This window comes from Silene latifolia, chromosome 8 (genome assembly GCF_048544455.1).
Source record: "Silene latifolia isolate original U9 population chromosome 8, ASM4854445v1, whole genome shotgun sequence".
NCBI lineage: Eukaryota > Viridiplantae > Streptophyta > Magnoliopsida > Caryophyllales > Caryophyllaceae > Silene > Silene latifolia.
This window is the reverse complement of record NC_133533.1, coordinates 100,815,149-100,826,604: the sequence shown is the minus strand read 5'-3', so window position 1 is coordinate 100,826,604 and position 11,456 is coordinate 100,815,149. Positions and strand designations below refer to the sequence as shown.

At 36.5% G+C, this 11,456-nt stretch overlaps 1 protein-coding gene across 3 annotated transcripts; it reads left to right on the top strand.

The window, feature by feature from the left end:
• Nucleotides 1-1,159: 1,159 nt before the first annotated feature.
• On the top strand, nt 1,160-11,222 carry LOC141597130 (protein trichome birefringence-like 16). 3 transcript variants are annotated; one of them, XM_074417482.1, is made up of 6 exons: nt 1,178-1,282; nt 2,466-2,552; nt 2,739-2,971; nt 4,094-4,357; nt 8,737-8,932; nt 9,744-11,222. In XM_074417482.1, exons 3-6 carry the CDS (start codon nt 2,821-2,823, stop codon nt 10,588-10,590), a joined length of 1,458 nt encoding a protein of 485 aa, XP_074273583.1. In that variant the 5' UTR covers nt 1,178-1,282; nt 2,466-2,552; nt 2,739-2,820; the 3' UTR covers nt 10,591-11,222. The 3 variants fall into 3 exon arrangements, with proteins under 3 accessions (XP_074273582.1, XP_074273584.1, XP_074273583.1); XM_074417481.1 differs by lacking the exon at nt 2,466-2,552 and having other exon boundaries at nt 1,160-1,282; XM_074417483.1 differs by lacking the exons at nt 2,466-2,552; nt 4,094-4,357 and having other exon boundaries at nt 1,168-1,282.
• Nucleotides 11,223-11,456: the final 234 nt, after the last annotated feature.

The window sequence follows — 11,456 nt, the reverse complement described above, 5'->3', positions numbered from 1 at the left end:
TCTCAACTCAAGGTCACCAATTGACCTTGAATAACTCAAGGTCACCAATAACAACATCGATTTACTCGCTAATTACGTCATTAGCATGACCCAACAAGGTCACGACCCGGTTGGTGACCTTGCTTGGGCATGGTCTTAGAGTAAGAAAATTCTTACTCTCTTTACTTTTAATGATTTTATTTATTTATGAACATGCCCAACAAAGTCAATTTTAGCCTTCTAAGTTCTAATAAGTGTACATTTCCACAACTAGATTGCATCACTCAAAATTAACGATGGTGGATTTAGATACCAAATGTACAATAAACGTCACCAATCCCATACATCCATACTCACGAGTCACGATGTTTCCAAGACCAAACTGGGCCTAAATCTCTCAACAAACTCATTAATCAATTTATTTACGAGTAATTAATTAGCCACCTTGACCTCCAGTACTCTGTTTCAATTAATTAATGGGTTAATGACAACAATTAATACTATAGTCCGATTAGCATCAAGTCTTCACTCTTCATCAACTTTCCCGTATCTTTGCTGTCGGTTCTCTAGTCGTCAGTTCGTCACACTCGTTCACCTTACTATTGTGTACCGTATTGATTACGTACTTTTCGTCACCGAAAAAACTAAAATCTCGGTTATTTATTCATATTTTGGATGGAGTGCATCATTTTTTTTTCTAAAATGTGCTATATAGACACATATTAAGAATATTTAAATGGAAAAGTTGGTAATAAATATGGTATTTGAATTTTAAAATTGTGAATTTTTCGTATTATTTTAATTTTCATGATTTTATTATACACCTTTCCATTTAAATCCCTTTTAACATGTGCCCTTAAATTATTTAACCTAACCGCGAATTTTAGAAAAATCGTTCTTAAATCCGGTGTCTCACATTCTCAACCATTTTTCATTTTAATTTAGTTATTTAATTTAATAATTTTAATTCATAATATATTTACGGTATTGTTAAAATATTCGTACCATTGTGGAAAATAAATGTAAAGAACATCTTTTTCACAAAAATTTCAGAGAGACGATATCTCAATAGCGTTATTGAGAGACCTCTCACATGATGAAGTGAAGGACCCACTGATTTTCTTTATTCCCTATCTAAATTAGTGGAAGACGGTCTCTTATTAGACCGATTGCATCCTTTTTAGGAGGACTATCTTTTTTGTCGTCACAAATTCAAAACAAAACACTCTAAATTTCTCTTATTTTCTACACTTATTATTACGGAGTATTACCATTTAATTCTTGGCATTTTCTCCGTTACAAGGTAAAATTTTCTTCTGATTCTCGTAAATGTCAGTGTAGTTTCTATTCTAATTTTTATCTACCAATCATTTGCGTTGCATAATGTTAATCATATGCTGATTTGTCGCTAATTTTGCACGATTTTACCACTGTTTTTTGCTTAGATTTCATCGATAAAGATCATAGTGTTTTTTTTTTAATGTTGATATTAAATTAATTGTTTTTGTTATTTTGTTAGATCAAGCTGTTATTGTGAAAATGACTGATTAAAAGTGTAATTAAAGATGGGGTAATGATAAATACAACCCACTGGGTTATATTTAAGAAACCAAAAGAGGAAATAAATTCTTAATATATGCATTAATTGTATTGATTAATGTGTAATTTAGTTCTTAATTCCTAAATTAATACCCAAATTAGAAGGTATTTAATGCTTAAATACAACCCACTGGGTTGTATTTAGCATTACCCTTAAAGATGAGAAGGATAAAAACATGAATGTTGGGTGAAGAAATTGGAAGTAAATATTGCAGATTTGTGTGACATTTACATAAAAAGGAAAAAAAGTGGAGAAATATTAATGTTGTGTTTGTTACTCCTAAGTTGGAATTAAATTAAATGTTGTGAATTTGAATGGTTTTGTAACTTTGCTAACTAGGGTTTGATTACTCTTTCCGTCTCGGCCATTTGTTTACCTTTTATATTCGTTGTGACGAGTATATTAATCAAATGTAAACCAAATGATTGGGATTTGGGACGGAGGGAGAATGTATGAACTATGAAGTATGATTATATTATAAGATTAGAGCAGAAAAGTAGCACAATGTTAACTACTTCCTTTGTGCCCATCATTTGTTGACGATTGATTAAAATAGCCCTCGTAAAGAATAAAAAGAATAAACAAATGATTGAGACGGAGGGAGTATGTTTTGCAACTTCGATAATCCGACTGCCAGACTGATTTTTTTTGTTATTGAGAAGCATTTCCTGTTTTTGATCAGTGTTGAGTAAGTGCTCTAATATTTGGGGTCTGTTCTGATGATTAATTTCCATTTTTAATGGAGGTAAAGACCTACTATATTGGTTTTGTATTATGATGGAATAAAGCAAAATGAGTTACCAAATTGGTTGGCCTTATTTATATTATGTATATGATTCAATTCTCAATGCAATTTTGATTATTGGTTATTCATCTGTGGGTTTAGGGCTGCGTACATACGAATCTCTTCTCCTGCCATTTGTGGGAGCCCTAGAAGCATTGGGGTAATCTTGTCGTTGCTGAAGATTGCCGAGTAAATCTGTTTTCCGTGTTCTTTTTTCTGTATCCTTTTTTTTTTAAAAATCATTTTCAAATATGTGTGCAGCATATGTGAGTTTGGAATGATTTATAGGAGTATGTGATTGCTTTAAATGATGATTGGCGAATTACGTGTTTATATAAGCCACTGATTATTGTAGGATGTTTTCTGTATTTTCAGTATTTTTTATGCTGTGATTTATGGGAATTGATGGTTGGGCTTCAATCTTAAATCAAGAGCAAGCGAGTGACAGGGTAGCAGGATGAAGGGGGGTCTTTTGGCGCTGAGGAGCACTAAAGTAGCTTTTGTCCTTGTTACGTTGATTTGTACTACATTTGTGATCTGGGGATGGGACAAAACTCCTTTTATTGTTTCGTTAATCCCTGAGAACCAGTTCTTCAAAATATCTCCAGGTTTGCTCCTCAAAGTTGTGGTTTTTCTTGAAGATGATTGAGTGTTCCTAATCCTGGTAGCTTACTGAAATTGTATATGTAGTACTTCAATTCATATCAGCTCTCAGGTTCATATAAAATAGCCTACTATCCAGTTCGACAGCTTCTGATGGGCGATGGCTGGAGAATCTAGAGATATGATTGAAAGTCTGACATAGTTCTAGCGTAAATTTGTGTAAGACAGCCCATATTATGTATTGATGGTTTTGGGGTAAGTTTCAAAGTCTCTAGTTTTAGGCTCGCCTCAAACCCTTATAATTTCACTTCCTCTTACTCTTGTCCTAGGCTTGATATAGCTTCGTGATTTACTTTTAAATTTTTGGCAGATACTTGCAAATGGGGCGTATTAGCAATTACAGATAACATATTAGTTTTATGGCATCAACAAAGGATAGTCTATTTTACTAAGCCAATTTTGTGTAGGCCGTCACTAGGCTGTTTATCAAGATGCTTCATAGTTCCTTAAAGCAGTTTGCAGTTTGACTTCATAGTTTTGCGGACTTGCGATTTTAGTTTGTTGATGTAAGTTACATAGTTTAGTACTTTAGTTTACTTAGCTATAGGTTAATCTGCCCAACTACTATTGTTGGGCAGCTATATATATCAAAACTCAAAAGCTATAGGTTAATCTATTGGATAAAGCACCAGCAGTCTTTTTTTAACTTTGTGCCAAAACCTGATTTGGCGTCTCTGATGTTACTCACTAGTTCCTGCAGCTTGTCAATCTGAATTAAAGAAACTACTCCCTCCGTCCTAGTTATTTGTTTGCTGTTTTTTTTATTTGTGAGGGGTATTTTAATCAAAGGTAAACAAATGATTAAGATGGAGGGAGTATATATTATACTCCCTAAACTGTTGTGTGCTTAATCCTGGAAAGTTATTCAGTATTGTCATTTTCAACAAAATAGTATTCTGTATTTCAATTTTAGATAACTTCCTTTCTACCACATCCAGTCTTGTGTCTCAAATATGAATCTGAGAATCAAACTCCTTGCTAGTCTTGAATCTGAGGTTGAATCTTGCAAGAAATACGGTGATGGCGGTCTGGTCTCTTAAATGGTACTTCTTTTCTATTGATTGCAGATATATTCATTGGTTCCCCTACAAAGAAAACTTCTGATGAGGTAAATAAGGATACAGGCAATTACTTGATTTCACCGGCAATAAAGGAGATAGCATACAAACCTAATGAAAAGGCGTTTGATGTGGAGGCTCCAAATAAGGATGCGAACAATGTCTTGCTTTCGCCGGCAATAAATGAGACAGCATACAAACACAATGAAAAGGTGTTAGACGTGGAAGCTCCAAATAGCTCTCCAACCAAGCATGACAAAAGACCCAACAGAGGTAACTTCTAATGCTTGTTAATGTAGGAATGAAGTTCTACTGAGGTTCAGTTGACTTTTTGCTGTTATATGATTTGCCAAAGAGTTAAGCAGTTAGTGTTGGCATGTTGGTTTGACCTATATTACCTTATTGGTTCTGGTAGTTGGCATTTAATTGATCGCCACTTCTTATGTGTGCTATGCTGCATCTCATGGACCCTGTTTTCAAGTATGAGTTTGAATGGCTAAAAGGTCACTTTTGTCGTACCCTATTGGAAAGATCGAGGTGCAGTCATTTTACTTTGTTTCTCACTGAATTCAAAGTATTCCTTAATGTGAGTTGTGATTCAGCAACCAACTGTGCTCTGGAATTTCTTTTGTCACTTTATTAACATAAGATCATCAACGTCGGTCTTGTTTCTCATTTGATGATGAAATTTGTAATTGATGATGGATATAATCCCCACGTTGGTCTTCATGTTGCTTTTCATTGTCAAACACCATCAAGAAGACGAATGTACTCGTCTGCATTTGAATACACTCATGCAAAAGCCAGTTGGAATGGATAGAGAGAGGTGAGAGATGGGATTTTTTAATATTATTTTTTTTGCCGTTGTTCAAGAGTCGGATTTCTTCAGATATGTAGGATCTATTATTCAAAAAGATGGGGAGTTAGACGGAGATGTGGCTCACAGAATTAAAGCGGGATGGTTGAAATGGAAGAGTGCTTCAGGGTTTTTATGCGATAAAGATATGCCCCAAAGATTAAAGGGAAAATTTTATCGCACGGCAATTAGGCCTGCCTTACTTTACGGTTCCGAGTGTGGGGCCGTGAAACATTGTCACATTCAAAAGATGAGGGTGGCGGAGATGCTCATGTTGAGGTGGATGTGCAGACATACAAGAGGAATGAGGTGATTAGGGAAAAGGTAAAAGTGGCGCCAGTAGAGGACAAGATGATGAAAAACCGACTAAGATGGTTTGGCCATGTGAGAAGGAGACCTATGGACGCATTAGTTAGGAGGCTGGAGACTTGGAGAACAGAAAAGGTCCCTAGAGGTGTAGAGGAAGACCGAGACACACATGGTTGAGACTTGAGAGTGATAGAGCACGATATGAGATTTCTGGGGCTTGAGGAGAGTATGGTGACGGAGAGGGCACAATGGAGGGAAATGATACATGTGGATTTTTAGTATTTGATGTTTTTTTTTTGGACATATTTAGTGTTTTTATTTAATTTAAAGTAATTAAATTATTTATTCTTCTCTCCTTTATTACACTTTTTTACCAACCACTTTCTTATATATTTTACTTGGTTTACTTTTCAGGCATTCCGGATCCTTAATTCTATTTCGGTTTTCAAAATCGTTTTAATCTTTTCTCTCGATTTAAATTTTAAGTTTTTATAAAAGAAATCCGGAATTCGATTTTAAAACCTCTAAGTTTACCTTGACTTTACATTACATTTTCGTTCTCCCTTTTTGTTTTTCATTTTCCCTTTTCTATTCGCATTTTGAGGCGTGCGTTCACCCATGGACGGTTCGAAAGGATGATTCATGTCAGCCGACCACAAATCATTTTGGGATTAAGGCTCTGATGTTGTTGTTGTTGTATAAATCCAAATAGAAAATTTTATATATGTTGATTTTGTTTTTGTCTACAAATAGAGACCACTTCAGATAAGTTGGAGTTATTTTTCTAGAGAGAAAATTATGGGATTTAAGTTATGGTGAGTTGATTGACGTAGGATGATTTTTGAGGGATATTTTATGATGAGTGGCAATCTGTTGCGGATAAGTGAGCGAAAGTGAGCGAAATACGGCAAGAGTAAGATGATGAAAATAATGTAATCGTGGATGCAAACAGTCTTAAGCGTTCAACGAATTCAAGCACAGTTATACCAACTTAAATGTCAGTTATATATATATGAAGCTTTATCGTACTATACTTTTTTTTGGATAATAATACGAAACCAAACAACCTGAGTTATTATATTCTTCTGCCAGTATCATGTGATGTAAACATATATAGAAGTCCTTTGAAGTACGACTACTCCTCAATATTATCTCTGCCCAAGCCTCTCAAATATATGCACTGTGGCTTCCTGTCTTTGTCATAATTGATTAGTTAATTTAATTTTTGGTGTGTAATTGACTGCCCTTAAGGCTTATTCATCAAGATATGCCACTGTGCTTCCTGTCTTTCTCATAGTTGATTACTTAATTTAAATTTTGGTGTATAATTGACTGCCCTTGAGTCTTATTGTGAAAAAATCCAAAATATACCCACATGCGAGTGTCCCACATGGAAAGACGAGGATAGAGTTTACCACTTTATAAGCTAAGGGGCTATTCCATCTATTGCCAATTGGTTTTAGAGTGGGATGTCCTTGAACTTATGAAGCGGACTCACCTGAACAAGTCTTGGGGAATTTTCAGACTATCTGAATGGACTTTATTAATTTATAGTGTCTTATCAGTCACACTGACTGGTCAAGATGAAATTGAATTGACGGCTTTTACAAAAATAGGCATTATTGAATGGACATGTCGACTCATCGATATGATTGACACGTACACACCTTTTTGCTTCAACCAAGATGATTTTGCACTTATAAGTGTACTCTGCGGTAGGTTTGTAGGGAAATAGGCACCCTCTGGGTGCAGTCAGGAATCTTAACGCAAGTCATATAGTTTATCATGGAATTTTTTTTTTCCTGAGAAATTAAATTCAAGGATTCTGTCATCCCTAACCATATTAAGTTTTGTCACAAACTTGGTGATGATAAAACAAAATTTTCTCTTAAAAGGATCTTATATCCCGCCCAATCTTTGTCCCAGTCACTCCAGAGACCCTCTATTCTTTAACTTTGGATGGACTACTTTCTCCATTCATTTTATTTCCATATGTTTGTCCAATATATGTGAGGAGAATTCGAAACAAAATATGTGAAATGAAATGGGGAGTATCATCTAATATGGCAAATTGCCTTACTATGTGCGCTTCTTATAGTACAAACTACGAAGAAACAAGCCATTAACGCTTTAGAGACGATGGAGTGTCAATAAAATTTTCATTGGGCCATAGGGAAACAGCCGCTCCGTGTCTTAACACATGGGCGACCCCCTTTCCCATCATAGACAATATTCTTGAGGCACTTGGGTAATGTTGCATTCTTTATTATTTTCTTGAGTGTAGCTGAAATATTGGCTCTTAAAACCAATTTTTTTGAGAATCATTGTCATTTACTCCTGTTTATAATATATGGCTTAGTTCACGTTCATTTCTAATTTCTCCACTGTTGTGGGACATACACAATTTACTTAATGCTTATGAGCCTTATAGAATTAACTATTTCGTCTCTGATATTTGCTGAGAAGATGCCTACATACTCAACTTATCTTCCTTTCTGGTGAAATTCAGTCGTGCATTGCGGTTTTGGCACTTCATTGACATATCCACTGGCTAGATTGGTTTCAAAATGTTGTTTCTTAGATATTTTGCTGTATTTGCACTTTGTACTTGGGTGGGACCAAGAAGAGCACCAACTCTACACTGCCTTCTAACTGGCTGATTGATTGAAATAGTTAGTTCCTTTACTTTAGGATTTCTTATCAAAGCAGTGCGCTCATCCGAACCAAAAAAAAATGATTTCGTAGACAAAGAAAGTTGTTTGGTGCAAATTTTGGATGGCTGAAATAATGTATCATTTTTCTTCCATGGCATTATGGTAATTTCATCACTCTTCGAAAACTGATAATTATCCTAAACCCTTTGGTTTGATAGAGAAATTTGGAGGGAAAGGGAGGGAAGGGATTTGAAGGGAGACAATTTTCTTTAGTTGGGTTGCAAAATAGAGGTGGTGGGATTTGGAAGGGGGGAGGGAAAATGGATCCCTCCATTTTTCTTCTACAAGGCATGCTTTTTTTTTTTTTCCTCCAACAAAAGAAATATTTGAAGGGAACCTTCCCTTTCCCTTCCCTTTTCCCCCTCCCCTCCCTTTCCCTTCATTGTTTGTATCCAAAGGGTGGATCTCTCATTCCCTTTCCAAATCTGTTACCACTTGTTTTTCAAAATACTTCTAAATAAACGCAAAACAAATGATGCTTGCACTTGATCGAGGAACTATTTTTTAAGGTGCAGGGTAAGTTAACCTTAGTATTGAATTTGTGCTTTAAAAAAGCAGCTTGCTCTGTGGCTGTATAGGCTTCTTTTGTTGCTCAGTGCCTTAGTTTTTCCTTCCGTGCCATTTTTTTTTTCAGGAAAGGGATTCATAGCTAAGCAAATAGATGAACTATTCCGAACAATATTTCTGTTGGATTTTTGTTGCTCTTTATTTTCTGTAAATATGTTTCTTTTGCCATCAAATTCAACTAATTCCTTGCATCTTCTTTTGTTCAGTCTGCAATTACGCAAAAGGGAAATGGGTTGAAGATGATCACCGGCCTTTTTATTCCGGAGGTCGCTGCAGGCAATGGCTATCAGAGATGTGGGCATGTAGAGTAACAGATCGCACTGATTTTTCATTTGAAAAGTTTCGCTGGCAGCCAGATGATTGTGAAATGGATGAATTTAGCGGAATCAAATTCTTGAGAAGGTCTGCTTCCTTCTATTGTGATTGGTTCATCTTTGTGTACTGTATTACAGTTTTGTGTAATTGTTAGTGTCTTGTAGAGGAACCACTACAAATTGCCGGTTTAAACACTTCGGATGTTTTAGGTTTATGGTCGCTCCACTATGCTTATGGTAAGATTGTGGAAGCCACGGATATTGTTGTAGGGTTTGGTTTTGTACTTCTAGTTTTGCCGGACTTGCTAGTTTCATCCGCGACCTCCACCCCCACCGCCCAAAACGTAATACGAGTGAAAAGGAGACTTATCAAATAGTCACTGGTTCTATAGGATGACAGTATCTTCAGTTCTTCATCATATATGCTTTGCTCGCTGATTCAGTTTTCACCTGAACTGTTGTTGAGTTTGGCTCTCATTCATATAAGTTCCTGCGAGACATTAACTAAACAGTGCCATTGCTGTCAGTTTATGAAGGTGTTTATGTTTATGATGTCTAGGTGAGTTGTGAGGGATTGCTTATTTTCCGCTCAGAAGTTTTTTTTAACAGAAGAGATATGTGATATTCTTTGTTACTCAGACTGTTTAAATTTTGGGATACGGTTGTGTATCCAAGTGTCATATTGCACTATTTTAGGAAACTCCATATTTTGGTCTTAAAATAAAGTGTCAAAGTGTCATTCTCATGTACATGTGTTGACTCTCTAATTACAGAGGTACACAGTAATATAAAGGGTCGTAGACTTGTAACATAGGTGATATGGTGATATGCGATATGTGATATATCTATGACTACAGTGTTGTGTTTTATTCTGAAGCTATTGTCTATATGCATTCCAGGATGCGAAACAAAACCTTGGCTTTCATTGGGGATTCGCTTGGGAGGCAACAATTCCAGTCATTGATGTGCATGGTAAGTGGTGGTAAAGAAAGGCGTGACGTGATTGATGTGGGATGGGAATATGGTCTTGTGAAAGCCCGTGGTGCTTTACGCCCCGATGGTTGGGCCTATCGGTTCACCCGCACCAATGCAACCATCCTTTTTTACTGGTCTGCATGCCTTTGTGACTTGCAGAAACTTAACCCATCTGACTCCAAGTCTGAAGTTGCTATGCATCTTGATCGTCCTCCAGCATTCCTTAGACAGTTCCTTGATAAATTTGATATTCTAGTTCTTAACACTGGTCACCATTGGAATCGTGGGAAACTCGATGCAAATCATTGGGTTATGCATGTGGGAGGGATCCCCACTCCCGACAAGAACATGTTAGAAGCAAAGAATCTGGCAATCGCCAGTGTTGTCAAATGGGTGGATTCTCAGCTTCCATATCATCCGAATTTGAAAGCCTTCTATCGTTCAATCTCACCGCGACATTTCTTCAATGGAGATTGGAATAGTGGTGGGACTTGTGACAATATGAATCCACTGTCGAAGGGGAAAGAGGTTTTAAAAGAGGAGAGTGCTGATCCAGCTGCGGCTAAGGCAGTCAAAGGTACAAATGTAACACTGTTGGACATAACGGCACTATCTGAGCTTAGAGATGAGGGTCATATTTCCAAGTACTCTATTAGACCATCGCCTGGAATGCAAGATTGCTTGCATTGGTGCTTGCCCGGGGTTCCTGATACTTGGAATGAAATTCTTTTTGCTCAGTTGCCGACGTCCAGAAAGAAACTCCAATTGTAACGGAGTGTAACATTCAATGGTAAGTCTTGTATGAGGAGGTCACTTGTGAGGCTAACCCATATGCCATATCCTTATGTGTAGCTTAGCTAATTATAAAGTTAATACGCCGGACTTAGAGAGACCATCTCATATAAGGTTTTGTGGACATCGGAACTAAAAAGGCCATCATGTGCAAGCTAAGCTCTAACTTTTAAACAAGTCATGTCTCGGGTTTATGACCTGGCCTTGGCGGCTCAATAAGAAGCATACATGAACAATATCGCTTCTGGGGCCTGATTGCGAGCTGTACCCGATTAGTCTAGCTAATTTGGGCCCATGGCGTTGTTCTTGGTATGCTTGCACTTTCTTAGCCGAGTTTAGTTCCATTTTTCTCGTCAAATTATTAATTCTGTACCTTAAGGTGAAGCGTTCCACAATAGAAACTACTGTGCCTGGGGATGTGCGATTGTAAAGAGCTCTTACAACGAGATTTGCGTTTCTTGTAAGAATATAGAAGTTCAATTGTTAGGAATAGCGCAATTTACACTCTCATTGGTGTTTTGTAAACTTGTATACATTGTTATCAAATGTATGTATGTACTCTTGATCTGATCAGAATAATAATAGTAGCAGATGCTACATTTGGTAACTTACATTCTCATTAGTAAACCATCTTGTATCTCTTCATATCACACACCGCCTTCCATTGATTCTGATTAATTTAGATTTCAGACGGGTTTTAACTTTCCTTACGAGTAGTTACACCTTCAAACTTTTTAAATATGATTCACTTCATCCAGATAAAATTACACCTTCAGACTTTCATTAAATTACATATACTTTTTATATAATAAAGAGACCATACGGATAAATTTAAGATATAATTC

What these genes read in the sequence shown, in the direction of transcription:
- LOC141597130 (XM_074417481.1), top strand. Translation starts at nt 2,821, where the DNA reads ATGAAGGGGGGTCTTTTGGCGCTGAGGAGCACTAAAGTAGCTTTTGTC. An exon ending in TGACAAAAGACCCAACAGAG is followed by an intron (nt 4,358 to 8,736) that starts GTAACTTCTAAT and finishes TCTTTTGTTCAG; the next exon opens with TCTGCAATTACGCAAAAGGG. An exon ending in GGAATCAAATTCTTGAGAAG is followed by an intron (nt 8,933 to 9,743) that starts GTCTGCTTCCTT and finishes TATGCATTCCAG; the next exon opens with GATGCGAAACAAAACCTTGG.